The sequence below is a fragment of the Arvicola amphibius genome, chromosome 1, assembly GCF_903992535.2.
Source record: "Arvicola amphibius chromosome 1, mArvAmp1.2, whole genome shotgun sequence".
In the NCBI taxonomy this organism is placed as follows: domain Eukaryota; kingdom Metazoa; phylum Chordata; class Mammalia; order Rodentia; family Cricetidae; genus Arvicola; species Arvicola amphibius.
Window position 1 is genome coordinate 113262946 of NC_052047.1, and position 23643 is coordinate 113286588.

Here is a 23643-nt window from a genome sequence, read left to right on the forward strand (position 1 = left end):
TGGACTAGTTATAGACTTGAGAGAATTTTTTCATGTGGGTTTTCTTGACTGGGTCAGTCGGAGACTTGGGAACCCAGTGAACAACCATCTTAAAGTTGACATTTCTCCCTGCATCAGAGGCAAGTGTTGAGCTCCCCTTATAGTAACATGTGTGGGAAAATACTAACACACAGCTCCAGAGAATGCAGATCTAGAGGGCTTGCAGTACATTTATGTAATCTCTGTCTCCAGTGGGACTATCTTCATATCGCGATAAAACCAGAAATGGCCCCAAATTTCCAGAATCTCATTTCTCACCTACATTCCTAATAAAATAAAAATTGAGTGGAGATGGAAAATAAATGGTCATGATGATATCCTCTGGAAAAGATCCAGAGTACAACTCTGCCCATGAAGAGCATCCCAGTATCTTTGGTGGTGAGCAGAATAGAGACAGCTAAGATTCATGCTATCTTCGGCAAGAACACCCTTAGCACAGTGGCTGATTTCCCTCTGATAACGTTGGGCAGATTGAGGCAGGAATGAGCCACCCAAGCTGTGAACTCAACAGGAATCAGGCAGGGGGTGATAACATGTCACAGAGTCTAAGTGACCCTAGTAGAACCCAGCTCTACTTCTGTAGCCCTCAGTAGGACCATTCTCCTGTCTCAGTCTTGCTTCTGTTTTGTTCTTGTCTTGTTGAACAGGGATGGCACAATGAGTTGATACCACATTATAATGTGGATCCAATGAACCATGTGTGTAAAAGGCCCCAGAACACAGCAGGCTCCCAACAAAGTAATAGGGCAGCTGCCGTGGCTTGGACATGCTTTGAACACGACATAAGGCTCTGGACACGACCAGCTCTTAGAAGACTGCTGTGCAGTGGAGAGGCTCAGAGATTCACCTTTCTAAATAAAGATGGTTGAAAGCATGGGCCGGCAGAATGAAGCCTTCACATTTTATTCTGTACTTCTGAATACAGGATGTGATGGAGCTCCTGAGAACAGCACTCAGTGCATGTGGGAAAGGGCTTCCCCCTGACTTCCAGACCCAACCAGGGACAGCACAAAACCTGGCGCAATTGCTCCAATAAGCACAGACACCTCAGGTGGTCAGTCACTTAGCAACTAGATGCTGCATCTAGTTCCCATGCTGGAAGCTCAGCATTGAGAGGTAGGAGGTCTCAGGATGTGCAGTCTTGCAAAAGGTGATTGGATCCCAGGGCAGCCACACTCAGAAGGGATTAATGTAATAGCTGTGGAAATGATCCCTGAAGGAACTGCCTGGGGCTGTGGCTGCTTGCACAAGACCTTCACACAAGATCAAGTCAGTAAAGATTCCACCAGGGATGGAGAGGTCTACAGAGGCCCACCTCACCTGCCGTCAATGGCTGTTGGTGGAGGGGAATTACTTTTATCAGGGATAAAGCTCCTGGTAGTGTTCTCATGCTTTAGTACACTCATGTACACTAAATGGACTCAGTGGGTAACAGACGAAAACACAACTTCGGAGGTATTGGGGGGGGTTGCCTGAAAGGAGCTGGGGGTGAGGGGTGGGCATTGTATACATACATACATACATACATACATGCATGCATACATTTCTCAAAGAATAAATGAAATGAATGAATAGATGTAGCTCTGAAGGGATCCGACTGAGTCTTGATGCAGACATAGCCAACCTTTTCACACTGTGCTATGATGCTGTCACCACAATCATATTGGGTGGCAGTCATACCTAACCTGGGATGAACACTTCCCAGGGCCACAGATTAGAAACACCTGAAAGCAAGCCCATTTTACATACTTAGCCTTTCCGTGTGTGGCTCTTTCCCCCTTTTCTCCTGCCATGTGATGTCACCTGCCTTGTTCTAACACAACTAAAGGCCTTCAGCAGAGGTTGGCCATGTGGGACCACTCTATCTCAGACCTTCCACCTCCAGCACTGGGAGCTAAATAAATATCCTTCTTCATACATTATTCCTCCTCTCATATTTTGTTATAGCAACACAAGACAGACTGAGAAAGCCACAAAAGAAAGCGCAGGTGAGTTTTCTTCCATCCTATTTTTGTATGAAATCTCTTTCCAATAATAACATTTGTGATATTTATTCTTTGAATGACAATATTCATAATCTTTCTCTCTCTCTTGCAGTACAAAGTAAGACTGGGTTCTTATTCCAAGGTGGCCCCCCAAGTCACCTTCTGGTGCCATTTGTTTATTTAATGGTGGGGAGCAAATGTCTGCTCTGTCACCCACACCCAGAAACAGGGCTGGTAGGGCTGCAGGACTCCTGAGGCAGCAGAGGGAAGCCAGTCCGCGGGTCTAGGGAGACAGTATCAAAGGCAGAAAGAGTTTGGCAATCTTGAAATGCAGTTGGAGGCCATTGGTGCCTGTGTTCTACAGGATAAAACTCAAGCACCATCCAGGTCCCATGGTCTATTTTGATCTCATTGTTGGAGCTAGCTGTTCAGCTCACATTTCTCCTTAGGGTCTCTCAGAGCCTCTCCTGTGACCATAAGTGTCACATGTGGGTGTCACTCTCAACCTAGTCATTACCTGGTCATCTCCTTCTCACTTTTGAAAATTAGCTCTAATGCTTCTCCTCCCCCTGCTGTATGCATGCTTTTTACCCGTGAGGCAGAGTCAGTATGGATGTGTTCCCCAGCCCCTGCGCTGTATTCCAGGCTTGGAGAACTTGGAAATCAAATCTTACTCCCTTTGGATCTCTAGCATCAACCACAGCATTTTACACCCAGCAGCTGTCGATGGTGGTGTGTGAAAATGAGTAACTTTGGGGTCATAGGTGCCCGTAGGTAAGAGTGCTTCCTGCTCTTCCTGAGGACCTGAGTTCAGTTTCCACCGCTCCCATTACCAGGCTCATAACAGCCTGTCACTCCAGTTCCAGGGCATCTGATACCCTCCACCCCAGACACACACACACACACACAGACACACACACACACACACACACACACACACCCTAAATAAAAACAAAAAGTAAATCTGTTTTTAAAAATTTGTGCCTTTGAGACTTTGGGGTTCTGATCGCTCCCCTGATTCTTTGAAAAGGGACCCAAGAGCTTGTGAGTAGAGCATGAAAATCACACAGTGACTCCAGTCTACCTTCCCCTCTCTCTGCCACCCACACTGGGCCTGGGCAGGCAGGGAAGCCCATGTCTGAGGGCCCAGGCAGCTCTCTCAACGAGGAAGGGTTCCACACCTGATTGGGGCTGTGGAGTTCTCCAGCTTCCACCAGGCCTTGGGTGGGTTCAGGTAGCGGCACCACAGCTCCCAGTCGAAGCCTTGGGCGGCCAGTGGGTACTCTTCTATCTCAAAGTTGTCATATTTGATGTTATCAAAAGACGGCGAGATGATCCGTTTCCGGTTTTCCTTGATGCGCGTGAGGACTGGTTCTGCCCTGAGCAGGAAGGGAGAAGAGAGCAATTACTGCCGCCAAGGTGGGCAGCAGACAGACAAGCAGCTCACCATGGTCATTTGCCAACAGCAAGAGGAAGGAACCGCTGTTCCCCAGGAGTCGACGTCCCCTGCTAAGGACTTCGGAGTTGGCAAGAAGCCCAGCGGACCCTTCAGTACAACCAGAGCCTGTATGATTATTTCCCTCTCCCACCCCCACAACGAAAATCAAGATTAAAAGAAGTAAAAGAAATATAAAGAAGGAATAGAGTTGAGACTTTAGAGGAAACTTTTAACCTGGGTTTTGATTTTGCTTGAACCAACCTGAAGGAAGAGGCAGGAGGTGTGGGCGAACTTACATTTTCCTTTGCCTCGGGAGGAGTGGGCATCCAGGCTGCCCCCAGGGACTGGTATGCCCCTCTGGGTAGCAGGAGAATAATGTGTTTGCCGACAGGAATTATAAGCTTCTCATTAATAATATATTCTGTGCATAATTGTTTATTCAAATCAGCTTGAAATAGTAAGTGTCCCTCTCCTTGGCTGGCCATAAATCCAGTGGAAATGCTTTTTAAATAGTCACAAATAGTACACAGGGACTTCAAGAATAAAAAACGACTTGCTGCAACCTAAGGAGTTTAGGCCTGTGATGCTGGCATCCCTCCCAGGCTTCCTGTAGGCCCTGCCACTCCTTGCTGCCAGCATGCCCTCCTCATCCTGCTCCCCCAAGACAGAGGAGCAGGACCGAGGTAGGCAGTGGCACCATAGAGATAGGAAGGGGAGTTGAAATACTGAGGCCACCAAGCACTTGAGGAAAGAGGGCAGGAAACTACATATCCAAGCTATAAGTCAGCCTTAGCATCTGTCTCCATGTCCAGGCAGAGCCACGCACGGTGAGCAACACCATACATTCATAGCCCTGCAGGAAACCAATTTCAGGTGTCCTATGAGGGTTCAGTAGCAGCCACAGAGGCCACTTGTCAGTTCTCATGCTTACCCCATCTGGCACCTAGCCAGCCTGACTTCACAAAGGAAGACTCAATACGACTTAGTTTTGCTGGGATGGAGGTTCTGAGGGCATTTGAGGATGCAGGGAGCCACCTCTACCCTCCTCTGCCCATTCAGTCCTGCTCTGTCTGTGAAGTAAGGCATCTGTGTTGTATCTGCTACACTTCTGTTGTTTGCAACCCTGGAGTCGTATGCTCGGCTAGACAGAAACGCTCTGCTTTTTTGTTGTGGTTAAGATTCATTTATTTCTGTTTTATGTGTGTGTGTTTGGTCTGCATGCATGAATGTGCATGACTTGCATGCAGTACCTGACGGTGCCAGAAGAGGGCAATGGCTCTCCTGGAACTGGAGTTACAGATGGGCATCAGCTGCCATGTGGGTGCTAGAAACTGAATAGGAAGGGAATATGGGTTCTTTGCAAGAGCAGCCAGTGCTCTTAACCACTGAGCCATCTCTCTGCTTTGCCCTTTGTATATACTTGTCTTCCTGATCGGTGTTATGGAATATTAGTTTAAGATGTGTTACATTTATTTATGCTGCAGAATATTTGTTTAATGATGCAAAGATGTGCTGCATTCTTTCATGTTGCATTTTTTTAATTCTGTAAAGCTGTGTTACTCTGTCTACCTAAAACACCTGATTAGTTTAATAAAGAGCTGAATGGCCAAAGGGTAGGCAGGAGAAAGGATAGGCGGGGCTGGCTTGCAGAGAGGATGAATAGGAGAAATCTGGGGAAGAAAGCAAGGAACAAGAGAGGAGGATTCCAGGGGCCAGCCACCCAGCCACACAGTCAGCCACGGAATAAGAAGGAAAGAAAGATATATAGAGTAAAGAAAGGTAAAAAGTCCAGAGACAAAATATAGTTAAAGAAAAATGGGATAATTTAAATGTAAAAAGCTGGCTAGAAACCAGCCAAGCTAAGGCCGGGCATTCATAAGTAAGAATAAGTCTCTGTGTATTTATCTGCAAGCTGGGTGGCAAGTTAGATCTTGTGTTCCCACACCCTTCAGGTGCTGACCCCTGACTCTTTGCTCTGCCTGAGGCTGAGCCCTATTACAAGATTTGGCTCATTCACACACCCATACCTCAGCTGTCCGCACAACCCTCTTCTAACCTTCAAGCCCATAACTAAGCTCCCAGAATGCACTGCACTTCTGAGTCAGACCCACCCGGGTCACACTGGGAACCCTCCTGTCCCTGAAGCACTTACCAGCCCACATTGAACTCCACGTGGGCATCGAACAGGGCCACCACAGGAGCTGTAGCTGCCCTCCAGCCGCTGACCCTGGAGCGGATGAGGCCTTCCTGCTTGCTGTGGCGCACAACTTTGATGAAGCCTGGCTTCTGGCCATTCACCTTGTCCACATATTCCGTCAACTTCTCTTTGAGCTCCTCTGTGGATGAGAAGGAACGGAGTAAGAGCAAAGGTTGAAGCAGCCAAAAGAGTCACAGCACTGAAGTGAAACGCCGCCCCTTCCAGGAGGCAAGAGCACCCCCTGTTGCATCCACTCCAGGGTTTCACTGGCTCCCAGTGGTGGCCAGCATAGCTCATCTTGGAGGGGAAACAGGAAGATGGTATTTGCTTAGCTTCAGGATCAGACATTTATCAAGAACTCACACACGTTGTCTAGTTCATCATCACAGCAAGGCGACTGGAAGGTGGGGCTCACACAGCACATGAGTGTCGGAGGCAGGTTCACATGTGGTCTACAGATTTGACTGGCCTGTGCCATCAAAATTTTGACTAGGACCCAAAGTGTTCCCTAAAGGCGCACGTGTTTGGATGCTTGCTTAGTCCTCAGCTGGCGGCACTGTTCTGAGGACAGTTTGGGGTGAACTATTTGGGAGATCCCACAATCCCACCAATGCCCACCCCTGCCCACTGGGTGCTGCCCTGTCTGTGAGGGAGGGCATTCATCTCTGCAGCCTCCAGGTAGTGGAGCCCTGTCCTCAGCTAGGCAGGAACTTGCTGCTTTGCTTTACCCTGGCCATGTGTCTTGGACAAAGCTGCTAGCTAGGGCTACACCTGGGATATCATGTCTTTTAGGTGTTGATCATTCATAGTCCTGTACTACTGGAGACGTGGCTCTATTGCAAGGGTCACCTACACAGCTGTCTCCAGAATCCTCTCTCCTCCTTCCAGCCCATGACTAAGAAACCAAACTGCATTGCATCTCTGAGCTGAAAGTCCTGGATCACATTGGGGCTCCTTCTTTCCCCACACCACTCACCAGCCCACAGAGAACAACACACAGAGGACATGAACCACTGGGGGCTGGAACCTAGCTAGAAGAAAGCAGGTCATTGTTGGGGTGGAGCGGGGGAATTTGTAGTCCACTCTGCTTCCCAGAAGCCAGCATGTTATAACAAGACACCTCACGTGCTGGGGACAATGATTTCAAAGGACTGTCTCTTGCTAAACCATGAGTCGAAGCAAACTTCTTTCCCCTTAAATTGCTTCTTGTCAGGTATTTGGTCAGAGCAGTGAGAGAATAGACCAGGCTTCTTCTGCGCTCAGTTGCTTCCTCCTGCCCATCCCCCTCCATTGCTCCTCCTGACAGCCAGAAGTGCCCCAGTGGCCAATACCTTAGCTTGTACTCTGCCTGGATCGTGTTTCTGGGAGGCCAATGGCAAGCGTTGTGCTTGAAGACAAGGGGGCCAGTGGGCTGCTACCCATTGTAACTGGGCCTGGCTTGGTATGGACCATGCTGTTTCTGTACCTCCATCATGGGAGTTCTCAGCCTGGGAGGATACAGCAGCAATGATCATTATACTTCCCCAGCAGAGGAAGCAAGAACCCAGGACTCCTCACAGCCTGTTGAGGAGGATTCATCTTGAGCCAACCACCTATCACCAGGGGCGAATCTAATCAGGGCCCCATGAGTCACGGGCAGTTCTGTATTCCATGTTGACACAAGGAATGTGTATATACTCGATGTTCATACCTTAGCCCGAACACACCAAGAATGATGTTCTAAGACACTGATGAGGGGTTTACTACCAAAGGGTCTCCCATAAGTTCTCCTTCCCTGAGCTGAGTTCATACACTCTCTTGTCTATCTCAGGGAAGCTACAGTTTTTCTGGTTGACCAGAAGCAGAAGCTAGCCTCCCAGAGGATGAGTGGTCCAGACAGGAAAGCAAGCCATCGCAGCTCCTCCTACCCCAGTGAAGAGATGCAAAGGTCTGAAAGAGCCAGATGAATCCATGACCTCATGCTGAGCAGACACAAGCTTGCTGACAAGCTGCCCAGAGACCCACGCCCTGACTGCAGGATTCTATGCCAAGCAGCATTGGATGTTTGAAGCCGGTGACTTCTCGGATAGTCTTTAGACAAAGCAGGGTGAGCTATAAGACTGGAGCACAGACATGGTATCAGACACAGACGGGTCAGCTGAGAAGGCACAGCAAGTGTGACAGATTCTGTTTTGCTAAAAGTTCTAGTTCCTTTATAACTGGTCACCAGGGAGCCAGACAAAGGCTGCCGATGGGCAAGTCTGCCTGCAGCCAGCTGAATTCTAATCATGCTCAGATTCAAAGGTGTGTCAGTCACTGCCAATGCAGACAGGGAGAAAGAGGGTTAGAAGGTAAGGGGTGGGGGCAAAGAGTAGGAGGGGGAGACAGGGAGGGTGGGGTAGGAGAGGAAAAGGGCATTGCAATGCTTAAAATATTCCAGATGATGGATGATTCTGGTCCAGTCACCTAATTCAGCTTCCACGCCTTTCTCCAACCTCTGTCAACTGTTAAGTATTAGATACCTCAAAGGCACTGCCATGTTCTCAGAAAACTTCTCCAAAATGTTGCCTGTGAGATATACATTATATGTATTAATATTTTATAAATTAATGTATATTATATACATTGCTAAATATTTTATATATTAAAAGTATTTCTCAGACCTTGCTGTGAAATAGAAAATATTCTCTTTCACCTTATAACTAAATACAAGCACTTAACGGATCACACCAGCCTTTAGCTAAGGCTGCTGGGAAGCTTGGGGATAAATATAATGACTAATCATTATAGTTTGAGCCACATTTTTGCTTCACTATCTAACACAAGACTTTGATTTTCAAAGTTCTAATCTGAAAGATTAAAACCATCTTTAACATTTCCCCTATGTAAACTATATGAAAAAAGTGTGAAAAGTGTGGGTTGTTTATTTGTTTGGGGGATCTGTACTGAGGATTAAATCTAAAACCTCGTACATGCTAAGCAAGCAATCTAGCACACAACTACAGCCCTCTCTATCTCTCTATATGTGTGTGTGACACACACACAAACACACACACACACACAAATGCATATGTAGATCTTAAATTTGAGACAAGGTCTCACTAAATTACCCATGCAAGCCTTGAACTAGTGATCATCCTTCCTCAGCCTCCCAAGTAGTCAGGATTAGAGGCCTGACCATAGATCTTATTAAAAAGTATTTTTAAAAAGTCAGTATAAATACTGTTTAATAAAATATCATAGTAGAGCAGGACAGAGTGAAGCTGCAGAGTGGAGAAGCTATCCTTTGCACTTAATGCAGCATGCTGGGACGCCAGGAGGCAGGAGATCTGCTCTTAGTGACTTTTCCAGACTGAGAGTTAATGTGGGAGCTGTCCACAGCCAGTGCTGACAGAGAAACAATTTGTGTCCCGCATGGGGCCAAGCCCCCTCCTGCTTGAGTGGTGCTTCCAGGCCTCTCCTGCTGTCCACAGATTCCTGCTCTGCTGACATCCGAGAGATTTCAGTAAGCTGGGATGGTGATACCCTGAGAGGGTGCAGGCCATGCTCCACGGCCCCATAAGGGCTTCCCTAGAGCCCGCTCACACTCCTCCAGAACAACAAGAAGAAGGAATTCCGTAGCCTGGCTGCACTGAGCTCTTTCCCTATATCTGCCCCATTGTGGTGCTTCTGTGGTTCACCAACCAGCCCAGAGTGATGACTCACAGGCTCAACAGGCTGCAAGGCAACCACTACTGTTAATCAGGGTTAAATGCTTGGCTGGACACCATGGTCTTTAGTGTGAAGGAAACTGAAACATTGGGAAGTTGGTTTGCACAGGCTTCTCTGCTCTTTGGAACACAGAGGCATGGGTGTTTTGCAGAAGTGTTTGGCTAGGCTTGCCAGGGGCAGGCAGACCAGTACCTCTTCTTTGTCTTTTAGTGTTCAGGAGATGGTTCCCCCCTGTGTGCTGTAGGTCTCACAGAAGCATGACTGAAGAGAAAGGCTACTCATCCATTTGTTCGTTCTTTCGTTCAATAGCTATCATATACGTCCCAGTCGCTGTGGCTGTGAGTGAGCAAAATAGTCTACAGTGGACTGAGTGTTTGGGCCCCACTCAATGCATACTAAAATCCTAATCCCCCACGTGATGGCGTCAGGAGGTGGGGGATGGGGATGTGGACAGGTCACAGGGATAGAGTCATTGTCTAAGTTATTTCTAGAGTCTGGCTCCAATGAATACACACACTGGATTATTTATGAAGCAGAGACCCATTTCCTTAGAGTTCGGTAGGTTAGGCTGTCTAAGATCAATTTACCAGCATCTGGCATGGGAACGGTTAATAGGGAAACTTTCTGTTATTCCTGCATGGCATGAAACGTAGGATGAAATTGGTGGAATGCTTCTGAAGCCTCTTTGGTAAGGGTTTTAGTCTCCTTCGCAAGGGAAGAGCCTGCTTGCTTGTCTTTTCTTCTTTCTTCTCCTTCATGTTTGGGTGTCTGGCTTGTGTACCACATGTGTGCAGTGCCCATGGAGGCCAGAAGAGGGCATCTGACCCCCCTAGAACTAGAGTTCCAGACAGTTGTTAGCTGCCATGTGGGTGCTGGGACCCAAACCTGGACCCTCTGCAAGATGTGTGCCCTTTAACCACTGAGCCGCCTCTCCAGGCTCTTATCTCTTAAAGGCACAGCTTCCTCCAGCACTGGAGCACCTCAGTTTGAGAGGGCACTGTAAAACCACAGGCCTGCAGCCTCCATACAGATATCAGAGAAGCCTTTACTCTCTCTCCCAGAGAGGAGTCACTAAGAAGTTGCGGGGGAGGCGGCTCAGTGTAAAGTGCTTGCCTTGCAACCATGTGGCCCTGGGCTTAATCCCCAGAACTGCATAAAAGCCTATCACAGTTTTATGCATCTGTAATCCCAGCACAAGGGAGATGGAGGCAGTGGATCCCCGGAGCTCATTAGCCAGCCAGCCTAGCCCACTTGGCAATTTCTAGGCCAGAGAGAAACCATGTCTAAATAAACAGTATGGACAGCATCTTTGAAACAGCTGGGACTGTCCTCTTGCCTACACACACACACACACACACACACACACACACACACACCCTAAAACACTAAAATGTCAAAATGCTGGCTATGTTTGTGAGATCCCAGCACCTCCTAATGGTGTCACAGGCTGGACACCAAGCCCAACATATGAGCTCTAGAGACAACACTCGCCTTTGAGGCTGTCCCTTATACATGGATTGTCCTCTGGAGTTTCCCAGCTGCCCTCTGCACAGACCACTGTCTTGTCTCCCTCTGGTCACTCCTCCTCCTGACATCAAGCCCAGCATGGATCACAGTGTTACTCCACCCTCTGCTTCACCCCTGCTGGTCAGTGTGAACAATAACAGCCAGCTACTAAGGATGTTGATTTGAAGATGAAAACCACAGCACGTTTTATTTGGTTTATTCTTTTAAGAGTGAGCAGCAGCTGGTCTTCTTCATATCAGAAGATTAACTTGCCATTCTCTAAAGCCACTTAGAGCCATTGAAACACAAACCCTATGTCAATACACTTTAAACAGAGATTACAGGAAAGGATGCCATGGCTGTCAAAACCAGCTGATCATCACAGCGCTGGAGAGCCAAAGAAAGCTGAAGGAAGGTGACACCGACACTCGTCACATTCTCCACGAAGAAAGTGGACTCAGGGGGCCATGCTGATGAGCAAGGTAGCCTGGCCAAGACAGCATGGATTTCAGAATGGGACAGTTTGATGCATGTCTCACTCTCTCTGTGAGATCACCAAGCTTTCAACTCAACTCATCGGCAGGTTACAAGTGTTTCCCTTGGGTTATTCTTCTGTCCTTCGCACTTTGGTCCAGTTACTTTAAGAGCTGCCCTTCCTCAAATTCATCTGGGGCTGAAGAAGATTCCAAATGACCTGAAATTAAATAGGCCCTTCACTTGAAGGCTGAGCCGGCTGTGTTTGTTTGGCAAGGACTTGGGAAAGTGGTCCATAAGGAGCCCCCCACCAGAAAGCTTTTAAACATGACCATAGGGACCAGGCACACTATCACATCTCAACTTAGAATGACTAAGTGATGAGAGAAAGCCCCAGAATCACCACCAAAGAGCTCCCACTTTGTATCTCATTCTGCCCCCTGATGTCATGGCTCAGCACTAGGGATACCCAAATCTACTAGAAATATCTACTCCAAAATTAGTAGGACCTCTGAAGCCAGGCTTCAGCCACACTCACTTCTTCTTCTGCTCCTCGGTGGCTTGTTGTCCCCATCACTCTGTCCTGCTACAAATTGATTTTTTCTTTTTTGTTTTCTTTTTTTGGTTTTTCGAGACAGGGTTTCTCTGCAGCTTTTTTAGAGCCTGTCCTGGAACTAGCTCTTGTAGACCAGGCTGGCCTCGAACTCACAGAGATCCGCCTGCCTCTGCCTCCCGAGTGCTGGGATTAAAGGCGTGCGCCACCACCGCCCGGCTACAAATTGATTTTTGAAGGCGACTGCAGCAAAGGACATGAAAATGTTTGCCCGGTAGTCATGTGCTGGTCTCTACTCAAACCTCGCTCTAGCCCATCCTCCCTTGCCCTCCTCCTCCTCCTCCTCCTCCTCCTCTTCTCTCTCAATTTCTAATGCCTGTCAATGGCTACAGTATAAACTCCCATGTTGTTTCATGCACCTGGCTTGATGCCACTAATGCCAAGCAAGGGGGAGCTGTGCTTGCAGAAGGATGGTGCATGCATTGTGTATGCAATGGCGAGTTAGGTCCAGCACTATAACCCAGAAGTTATAAACCAGGGAGAGTACAGTCTGCAGTGCTCGCCATATGTGATGCCATGTGATCGCTTTAGATCCCCCTTTTGAGCTTTCTCCTCATCATTCCATCGTAACTCACAGAACACATCCGAAATACACACACCCACATTGCAGACAGTGGCGCTCGTGGGTAAAGTTCCTTTATCTACCTTCATGTGCTCAGTACTATCCCAAACCCTCTTCACATAGGAATCATTCAACACCTTCAGTGTCCATAATGCTCTTGGCTATGGTTCGGATCATAAACAGCCCCCAGGGATCAGGTGTTGAAGACTTGGCTTTCCAGGCAGCAGTGTTTAGAAGTGACTCGATAATTTGGGCTCTGATCTCATGGATGTATTAATCCACTTATGGATTCACAACCTAATGGGATAAGGGGAAGTGATGAGGACCTTAGGAGATGGGGCCTGGTTAGAGAAAAAGTCAATGGGAGTGTGCCTTTGAGAGAGAAACTGGGACTTTGACTCCTCATCAGAGCCATTGCTGTCATCAGTCAGCAGAGACTTCCTCTTCTTCCTCCTCTCCCTAACTCATTCTTCTCCCCCCACTCCCCTTCTTCTTCTCCCCCCAATCTGGCCGCATGAGGTAATCATCTCTGCTCTGCCACATGCTCCCTTTCAGCCTCCCCATGGACCCAGAAACAACATGAACAATTACCCATTGTCCTTAACCTCTGAAACCATGATTGGAAATTAATCTTTGCCCTCTTGATTTATTGTTACCACAAATGAAGTAATCTTCAGAGTCCAGAAGGAGCTAGGATCATCTCAGTGACACAGCAACGGTCAAGTGACACAAGCCTAGGCAACATGGCTCAGAGGCCAGCCACCTTCAAGGGATGGTGAGTGAAGGGTCTGAGATTTCACCTAGCATGGTCTGGATGCAAGGGCAGGAGGGAGGAGTGGCGAATCCTGCTCTTATCTGCCTGACCCTAGAGACTAGACCATCTTCCTTTCTGCTCCACAGCCCTGGCTTCCTCAAAGCATGGACCTCTGCTACAGCGCTTCCTTGGAGCCAGCCTTCTGTGGCAGTCTGCTCATCCACCTCGAGTAATGGAGTATATGAAAAGGAGAATAACAGAGATCAGCTGTGCCCCGGTTCAGTGAATTTGGGGGAGGCCCAGCTCAACTTTGCACTCCCTGGGGCTCAAGGAGGGACCCTATTAAGCAAAGGCAGGATAGTGCCCAGATACTAGAAGCTGCGTAAGTGTAAATGACTCCTTCTGCTCCAGTGGCTTTAGGAAGGAGCCACGGGCTTATTAAAAAGACCATAGTAAAGCTGGATGGTGGTGGCACACACCTTTAATCCCAGCACTTAGGGAGGCAGAAGCAGACAGATCTTTGTGAGTTCAAGGTCTCAGAGTGAGTTCCAGGACAGCCATAGATACACAGAGAAGCCTGGTCTCAAAAAATCAGAAAAAAAGGACCATAGTAAGTAATTGATGCCAGTTGCGTTCAAGCTGAGAACACTGCTCCAGCCCTGGTATCTTGACTTGGGGCACACAGTAGGGCCTTCCCCATCATCTCAGTAGGGTATGAACTCAGAGCCCCAGGAATGCTGGAGACCCCATACAACAACAGGCCCCATCCAAGCTGAGAACAAGCAGATCGGGGACCACGGGATGCAAAGCAGATTCCAGAAGGGCACTTAGGAAGTTCCAGCACATTTTGCAGGTAAACCAGAGGCCAACTTGACATTTGGTGCTGACTTCTCATTTCATGCAGTTTTAATTTCTCTTTGGGACAGTTTTATAGCATCACTCAGCTCAGAAACTTCATCATACTCTCCTAGGAGACAGCACAAGCATTTAGGGTTTTAGTCCAAAATTTTACAATTCAGAGATTCTTAAAATCTCCAAATCATAGCACCTCCATCCTCCACCTCCTGTCCTCTGCTCTGCTTCCCAGATGCACAAGGTGAAGGGTCTTGACCCCGATTACCCTCAGCCATTTCAGCAGGACTCTGGACTCCTGCTCCCAAGCGCCCACGTTCACCCACGCCACCATGCCTTTGCAATAAGTTCCCTCCAGTTGGCGCATTCCTGTCTTTACAAGCACAGATGCTTTAGGATGCCCATCCTCACCTGCAGTTCTCCCAATCTGGGGTGGGGCTGAGAAGCAAGGGGACTACTTCCCCTCAGACATGGGGGACTATTAAGACCTGTTCCACAAAACCAATGAGGAACAACCTCTGGCCCAAAGCTCCAGAGTTATCAGTGGGGGCTCCAAGCTTCCTTAGCAGCCTCTGAGGGAGGAGGTAAAGGCTCTGTCTGGCTGTGAATCGGGTCTGTCCTGCAAATCTCCACTGCTCAGGGCACCTGCCCAGCTGCCTTCATCGGGCTGATTTGTGAGGCCCAGGGACCTGCAGGCGTCACGCAGATTTATACCACACAGCAGGTGCCGCTCATCACATGGGAAAGTGGGACGCCCCTTTCCTCAGCTCACAGGGCACCTTCAGAAAATCTATCTTCAAGGAGAAGTCTCCACATGAAGGGGCGGGTGACAGGGCAGAGCCCGGAGGTCTGCCTCCAGCCCACCTAGTTTTCTTTCTTTCTGAAAAGCTCTCGAGTAGATTTCATTTTCGGCTCTGCCACAATCTCTCCTAGCTGTGTGACTGGGTGCGGATGGAATCTCCCAGAGCCTTGGGTTCCTCATGTGTGCAGTTAGAATAACGCCATCTACTGCCTGGCTTAGCATGTCTTGACAGGAGACCACGGCGCATGCCGAGTGCTTCAGCGGTGCTGCTCCCGTGCTCCTTATCCTGAACTCTTGCCTCCTCTTCCTCTTTTTCAAAGGAATTCACCTGGGCTGGAAATTCTCCAGCCTGCAGAATGTTTCCCAGGGACACCCTCTACCCATAGAGAACACCATTGCTGCTCCTCAGGGCCGTCTACCCACTACACACCCTCTCTCCAGTCTACTCTTCACAACCTGCGTCTGTTTCTTCAGACAGTCGCCTATAAAGTGACTTCTCCTAAGAGGGCTGGTTGTTACTTCCATTTGACTGTTACAGAAAGTAGGTATTACTACTATAAACAATCCATTTGATTGATGAAAACATTCATCATGAGGAAGCGAAATACCTTGTCCAGTAATTGGTAAGTCATTGAGCCAACATTCCAAGTTCTGGAGTTTGACCCTAGAACTCACATTCTCAACTCAGCTTCTACTTCTTCCTAGGGCAGAAAGGTACAATCAACGAGTCTCCTTTTAGTCTCCGTGTTAGGTACCGAACACACATCTGGCAAGCCTCCTTTTGTCATTTAAGGCGGATGAAAAGGTAAAGGAAGGCTGTCTGTTTCTCTTTATTTGCCTTTGTTTAGGCTCGCGTATCCGTTTCACAGATGAGCAAAAATGAGGCCAGTAATTGGGGATCAGGCTGGTTTTATCCCTATTTCTAGCAGCCGTTGTGAATGGCTGCTCCAAAGATGGGCTTTATTCCCAGAATATCTGCCTGTTTGGTGCGTGCCAGAGGAACTGTTCGAGGACTTGGAGAAAGTCCCAGGATAGAAAGAGGTGGGTCTGTGCACCTGGATGTCATCTATGCACACTTAGGTGGTAAGCACAGAGCTGGGACAGTGACACACAGGTTGACTTGTGGCAGGGACGATGGGAGGAAGTGTTTGTTCCATAAATACTCCTACAGGAGTGAAGGGATGGGGGATCCTGTCTCAGCTCAGTGCTTTCTAGTGCTGATGCCTGGATCCTCCAGGATCAGTGTTGATCTCCTTCAGCTCCTCCTGCCCTGAGGCCTGCATCCCTCTGTGTGGGTTCAATGACTGCGCCCCTGGACTCTGGGATCTGGGGAGGCGCATAAGGTCCTCCCCTTCTTCTTACTTGGGGTTTCATGGAGACTCACTAGATGGACAGGCAGCATATGGGGTGGAAACTCACAAGCTCAGATTCAGAGTCCTTGCCTGAAAGATGCCCAGAAAGGACCCGTGGCCCTGTAGCTGAGCCTCCCAACTCCCTGGGAGCTTTTCTGACATTTTTTATGTTTAGGCCCAACAGGGTTATTTCATAGTGTCCCATCCAACCTTCATGGCATCCTGTAAGCTACACTTTAAATAGAGGGAAACTGAGTCTCCTTGCAGTGTGGCTTTTTTACTTGGACAGCTAATGAGCAGCAAACTTTAGAGTCAGTCCCAGGGTCGAAGGCAGTGAAGAGGGCAGACTTCACCATCCTAGAAGCCTCTGTTGACCTGTGTTAGTACCTTTCCATACTCCGCTCCCATGAAGGAACTGAAAACAACAACATACAGGTGGGCTGGAGACGTAACTCAGTTGATAGTGTGCTTACCTAACATGTGTGAAGCCCTGGGTTCAACCCCCAGCATAAACCAGGCATTGTAGTGTGGATCTCCACACTTGAGAGGTGAAGGCAAGAGGATCAGAGTTCATGGTCCTCGCAGGCTACACGGCCACATGTCTTCAGCTTGACCATAGCTATCATAGCTGCGGTGTTGGGGTACACATTTACCAAACACAATCTGAGCCACTTTATGTAACTCAGTTCATGGGGCCTTCACTTTAACCTACAAGCAGGTATGATTGACACATTCCACTTTATAGACAAGAAAATCAGTCCCCTTGCCTAACGTCAGAGTGCCAAAGAAGAAGTCCTGCTTCAAATTCCATCAGTCTGAGCCCAAGTTCAATGCTAGTGCCTGGTCTGCTAAGGTGGGGAACCGCCAAAGGGCATGGTAGATACAGCATACTGTAGTTCCGAGACAGTGTTCTTCTTGGCAGGGCAGCCGTGCATTCAATAAACATTTCTGAGCTCCCCTCCCATTCTCTTCTAGACAGAGGAAGGCCAGCCTCAGCTATGACATGGTCACAATGAGCAAGCCTAGAGTCAGAGAGGAAGAAGGATCCACACTGCCCAATACAAGCCGTTTCTACCATAGTCTGAGTTCTGATGAGACTGGCAGAGGTTGGGTTTGAAAGAGGCTTAAATCCAGGCTTGGATGCTGTGTGTGTATGTGTGTGTGTGTGTGTGTGTGTATAGGGCCCATTGCCCGAGGCAGCAGGCACATAGCTGATTCACATAGATCACTAACTGCTAGGGTTGGCCTGGTTAGGCAGACAATGACTTTTGCTCCGTTTGCTGTTTTCCATTCAGCGTCGAGGCTAAAGAGACACCCTTGTCACCATCCCAGCGAAACTCTGACATTGGCCTCCTCCCAGGCTCCACCCGCAGATGCATGGATCTCCTGACCCACCATCAGGCCCTGCCGTCTTCTTAGTGAGTTGCCAAAAATCCAAAGCCCAGGATCTCACTATGCTATCCGAGTGCCAGAAATAGACGGCTAGGCCAGGCATACCCCCTGCGAGGCTGGACGCAGGGGGAGGTGGGAGGAATGAGCATGTCAGGAACAGCCCTCAGATGTCTGTGACCCTTGTAGCTAGCACATCGCCAGCACAGCTTGTGTCCGGCCTTGAAAACCATCGATTTTTCCTGACTTCTCTATTTCAGGACCATCCATCATCACATTCTTCTCCAGAAACTTGCCTCAGAGACCCAAGAAATATTACTTTCCTGACAGAGGTGCCCTCAAATGCGGAAGATATTGCTGCTTCTCTGCTCCACATCCCCTCGGCACTCTCTTCATTCTGGGGTTCACCGTGCAGGTGTTCAGTCAGGACGTGGCTCGTGGTGAGCACAACGCTGAGCACAAGGTGTGGGAAACAGTTCAGAGTTCTCCCAGCATGATCATGCTTTAGTGGAAGCAAATCATTAGACAAATATCTTAGCGCATTGTGTGTGGTAGATGTGCTTCTCTTTGGTTGTGGGGACAATGCTCCTCTTGGCTGGGCATTCATGCACTCCACAAGTCCTACTGAGCTAGCCTACTGTCCTCAATGGGGTTCTCAAAGGTAGAGGCAGCACAGGATTGGGTGGTTGTGAGAGGCCAATTGCCTTTAGCAGGACCTAGGAAGTTCCCAAAGGCCATTTCTGGTTCTTCAAGACCACTGCAGTGTCTATTTAAAACCTTGTTCTCATCAGTCAGGAAGCGCTGACTGGCGAGGCAGCCTAATGGAGTCTTAGTCACTTTTTCTGTTGCCGTGATAAAAGACCCTGATGAAAGGAACTTCAGGGAGTTTGGGTTATAGTTCAAAAATGCCATCCATCTTGGCGGGGAAGCCATGGTAGCAGGATGCTGAGGCAGCTATCACATTGCATCTGAAGTCAGAAAGCAGAGGACGATAAACACTTTTGCTGAGCTCACTCCCTCCATTTTATACAGTCCAGGATCTTAGGGAATGGGGCCACCCATTGTGGGTGGATCTTCCCACCCCAATGAACCTAGTCACCATAAACCTCCATAGGCATGCCCAGAGGTCCATCTTCCAGGTCACCTTTGATCTCATCTAGCTGACAAGAGGTATTAGCCATCATAAATGAGCCCTTCAGAGGAAATATCTGTCTCTTCTCACAGTGCTCATCTGATAGAAAGGGGAGGCCAGGTGGACAGAACTCAGCTTTCAGCAGACGGATAACTGAGTGACTGGGAGAGCGAAGCTGTGATTTCATGGGTGGTAGATTCTGGAAGGAAAGCCTTGGGAACCCAAATTCTGCCTATATTAGAACCAATGACTCCACATGGAATAGTAGTCAAAGAAGGCTGGAGAACCCTCGAGGGACTCCTGTCATGGGAAGGTCAAGAAGAGAAAGTAGGAAAGAGATTCAACATGTCTGTTGATTGGGCTTTGTGAGAGCCCAGTTAAGATAAGCGAGCAGAACCTCTTCTATGAGCCCACGTGATACAGACTGTATAAGATGGTAGAGACAAAATCCTGCTCCTTGGCATCCACTCTTCAGCCCACCTGCCCCCAGGCCTAGGGACTAATGCTCCATTTGGAGGCAAAAGGAAGGAAATTAGCATTTATTAAATAACTGCTGTGTTCCCGCAGTGAAGTGCTCCGTGCATTATAGACATCATTTAATCTTCTAAACAACCTCGAGAGAAGCTGTTGGTATTTGCATTTTCTAGATGAAAAGGCTGAGGTAGTGAGCAAGGTGCCTGTGACTGCATGCTTTGTACTCAGCTGGTGTGTGTGTGTGTGTGTGTGTGTGTGTGTGAGAGAGAGAGAGAGAGAGAGAGAGAGAGAGAGAGAGAGAGAGGGAGAGAGGGAGGGAGGGAGAAAGAGAGGGAGGGAGGGAGGGAGGGAGAGAGAGAGAGATCTGACTTTCTGTAAAGTGATTCCTTCCTGTGCCCACTGCCCACATTCTCTAGATTGCAGAAATCCCAGGGGTGGCCCCCTGACCTGCTGTTTAGGCAGGTTCTAGAACCTTTGGGGTACAGAGTATAGCTTCACTCCACTTTCTGACTGAGCGCCCTCTATTCTCTGGTCAGGAGCATAATCTGCAAGACCCACCCAGCACTAAACCTTTCCCGCCATGATGGACCGTGGCCCCCTAAAATGTGAGTCAGAATAAGGAATAATAAGGAATAAGCTCTTCCTCCTTCAATTGTTCTGTTAAGCTTTGTTTTTCACAGTGATAAGAAAAGCAGCCAACACACTCCCTTTCTTTTAAAGATAAGAAAACCCAAACCTAGGGTTCTTACATGACATCATGAGTTATAAGCGGCAGCAGTGATATTAAATCCAGGCAGGCAGTCTCCAGCCCTGAACAGTTGAGATGTCTGTTAAAAATGACCCCAGAGAGTGTGTGCCTTAGTTCCTTGGTTTTCTTTTCTTTTTCTTTTTTGTTGTTGTTGCTATTTTGTTAATTTTGTTTTGTGTTTCTTAGAGACAGGGTTTCTCTGTGTAACATTCCTGTCTGTCCTGGAACTCATTCTGTAGACCAGGCTGGCGTTAAGCTCAGATCCCCTTGCCTCTTCCTTCTAAGTATTGGGTTGAAAGGTATGTGCCACCACCACCTGGATTAGTGACTTTTCTTATTGCTGTGACCAAATACCTGACATGAATGACTTCAGGAAGCAAAGATTTTTTTTCAGCTCACAGTAAGCAGGTATTGCCTATCAAGGCAACAGGGACAGGAGGCAGCTGGTCACAGTTTATCCACAGTGGAAAGATGGGGAGAGAGAAATGTTGACGCCCAGCTCATTTTCTCTTTATGAAGACAAGGACCCCAAGCCATGGAGTTGGCACTGTTCATATTCAAGATGGGTCTTCCTGTTCTGCTAAGCCTTTCTGGAAATGCACGCATGGACACACACATAGGTGTATTTCCATGATGATCCTGAACCCAGTGAAGTTGACAAGATTAACCATCCCAGAATGCTTAACCAACCTCCAGGATCTCCAGCTTCTGGTCCCCATATAGACATCTGAAATCTGCTAGAGGCTATAATAGTGAGCTAGTATGTAGTATGTAGAAGAAAGAGCTGGAAAACCAGATGAATATATCTGGGAAAGGGCACCAACGAAGAGATTATCCATATCAACACAACAAGAATTAATGTAAGTGCAGGAATATTATAAAATGTCAGAAATCATAAACATGACTTTATAGTCATTATGCTAGAGTAAGTGCATGTGAAGCTTTTAGTATAACATCCTCAATGTTCAATATGTGTTAGCTACTAGTATATAGGCAGCACCTATTAAGCACTTACTGTATGTTGAGCACTGAAGTTTCTAAATGTCATTATGCAATCAATTATTGTGAGGTTAAAATATGTCCAAAATTTCCTGCTATCCTCTCTTCAAGAAATGAAGCTTGTAGGGCATGGGCATATGCCTGTGATCCCAGAACTTGGGATGTGGAGGTGGGAGAATCAAAATTTGGAGGTTAGCCTGAGCTATGTGAAACCCTCTCTCTGACAGCAACAAACAAAACTTGGAGCTTTACTTATTTTCCCTTAAGTTCTAGTATGCACATAGTGGCCTATTGTCAATGAGCAGAATGTTCTAGAAGTGGAAATGACAGTCTGTCACTTCTGAAAACAGGTCATAAAAATTAACACCTGTATTTCCCCTCCCCCATAAGGCATAAGAAATACCCCCTCAAAAGGGAGGTGGTCAAAAAGAGTGTAAGAATCGGAAGTTAGGAAGAACTTTAGGACATGTGGATTGGCTTGACCTTGTTTGGATCATGTGTAGGCAACCACAGCTGCTGAGTTTGTAGGTGCAACAGTCAGGCCATGTCTTTTTTTTTCTTTTCTTTTTGGATCAACTCACTAGAAGAAGTTGGCTGCCACAGCATGGAGGAAAAATGTAAGCAAGTCCAGCCTCTGTAAAGATGCCATATGGTTACAGCCCTAGCCAATACCTCTACCACAACCTCATGATCCCAGCCATCCTGCTCAGACACTTCTGGATTCCCAGTGCTCAAGAGCTGTGTCACACTAGCTGGTCATGGCCTTAATTTGTTAAGATGAATTTGCTGCATAACTATAGACAACACAGTGTTCATTAGACACAACCCTCATGTTCTCTGGGAAGTTTTCAAACTCACAATGATCTGAGTAAAGTAATCGAGAATCAGAGAACAACTGTTCAGTCTAATAAAGAGCTTTAGCCTCTTCTAGTTGCTGTAATAGTGCACCATAGACCAGAAGACATAAACAGCAAGAATCCAATTCTTATGGTTACAGAAGCCGGACAATCCAAGACCAAGACACTGGCAACTTTGGTAAGGATGATCTATATCCAGGTTAATAGATGTTCATCTTCTTGCTATATCTTCCACATAGCAGAAGAGGTAAGGGAGCATCCAGGTTCCCTTCTATGAGGACATTAATCCCATGAGTGTAGGCTCCACCCTCAGAACCTTGTTGCCTCCCAAATTTCTCCCTTCTAATACCAATCACACCGGGCATTAGGTCTTAACAGATGAACTTTAGAAAATGTTCTAATTTCCCTTGTGCTGCTGTGGTAAAAAACTCTGACCAAAAGTAACTTGGGGAGTAAAGGGTTTATTTGGCTTATACCACACAGTCCATTATTGAGGGACCTCAAGGCAAAAAAATAGCACTGTCCACAGTAATCTGGACCCTCCTATTTTAATTAATAATCAAGGCAATCCCTCATAGACATACTCAAAGGCCAATCTGTTCTGGGAAATCTCTCAGTTGAGACCCCTTCTCAGGTGACTCTAGGCTTTGTCAAGTTAATAATTAAAGCTAACCAAGATCGGGGAGGGAGTTTTAAAAAAAGACATTTGTCACTCAATCCCAGATGACTGATTCTGAGTATTTTCCAAGGAAAGACAAAGATCTTCACATTTTGATAAGAAATCTCCTTAAAAAAAAAAAAAAAAAAAAAAAAAAAACAAAAGAAAAAACTAATTATTTTTTTTTTAAAGAAAAATCCTAAAGAACAAGAGCAGCAACAACAAAAGCACAGCACAGCTTTAAAGGCACCTCGCATGCTGAGAAAAACATTTTTCCAGAAAACTACCAATTGCAGTCCTCCGGGCTGGGTGCTTATATAACAAGTTAAAGAGCCACCAATTGAGTGGCCATGTCACCAGAGACTAATGTATGAGTTACCACCAACATGGCATGGTTTCTACAAACAGGCCAAAATCTCATCGTAACTGTGTTTTTCTGCTTTTGTTTGTTTGTTTATTTTGGTTTGGCTTTTTGATAGTGTAAAGCTGGGGGATACCACACAGCTCTTCCTCAGTGCCTATGGTAGTGTCGGTCTGCATGGGCTTAGAGGATTCTCAAATTCCCTTTGTGCTGCTGTGGGGAAATACTCTTATATCAAGTTAGGTAGAGAGGTTATATCCATTCGTATTTATTATTGAGAAGAATACAGGAGAAATAACAATAGATACGAAATGTTATTCTTTCTAATGTGACTTCTGTTGCTGTGATAAAAATACTCTGACCAAAAGCAGCTTGGGGAAGAGCGGGCTTCTTTGGATTGTACTTCCAGACTACAGTCCATCTTTAAAGATAGGGAAAGAGCTCGAGATGGGAACCCGAAGTCAGAGTCTGTGGAGAAAGGCTATCTTCTGGCTCATTCTCTGGTCTTCTCAGTTTCATGTTTTGGTTAGCTTTCTTATACAGCTCAGGGCCACCTGAACAGGGATGGTGCTACACACAGTGGACTGGGCCTTCCTACATCAAATAATAATGAAGATAACATGTCTGTGGCTTACCCGATCTAGACAATTCCTCAAGTAATGCCTTCCTCCCAGAGACAGAGAGGATGGCGGAGAAAAGCTAAGTACAGGTAGCCTCATGGGGGTCTAGCTGCAGCAGAAGACCTGGGGTCCCTGCCTGTG

At 47.3% G+C, this 23643-nt stretch overlaps 1 protein-coding gene across 1 annotated transcript in view; it reads right to left on the reverse strand.

The window, feature by feature from the left end:
- Positions 1–23643, reverse strand: part of Galnt18 (polypeptide N-acetylgalactosaminyltransferase 18) — a 307844-nt gene that overhangs the window by 83490 nt on the left and 200711 nt on the right. The window contains exons 4-5 of the mRNA XM_038343410.1: positions 5615–5798; positions 3206–3403 (exon numbers count right to left, since the gene is read on the reverse strand). Coding sequence (XP_038199338.1) covers positions 3206–3403; positions 5615–5798 — 382 coding nt within the window. The remainder of the gene's footprint in view (positions 1–3205; positions 3404–5614; positions 5799–23643) is intronic.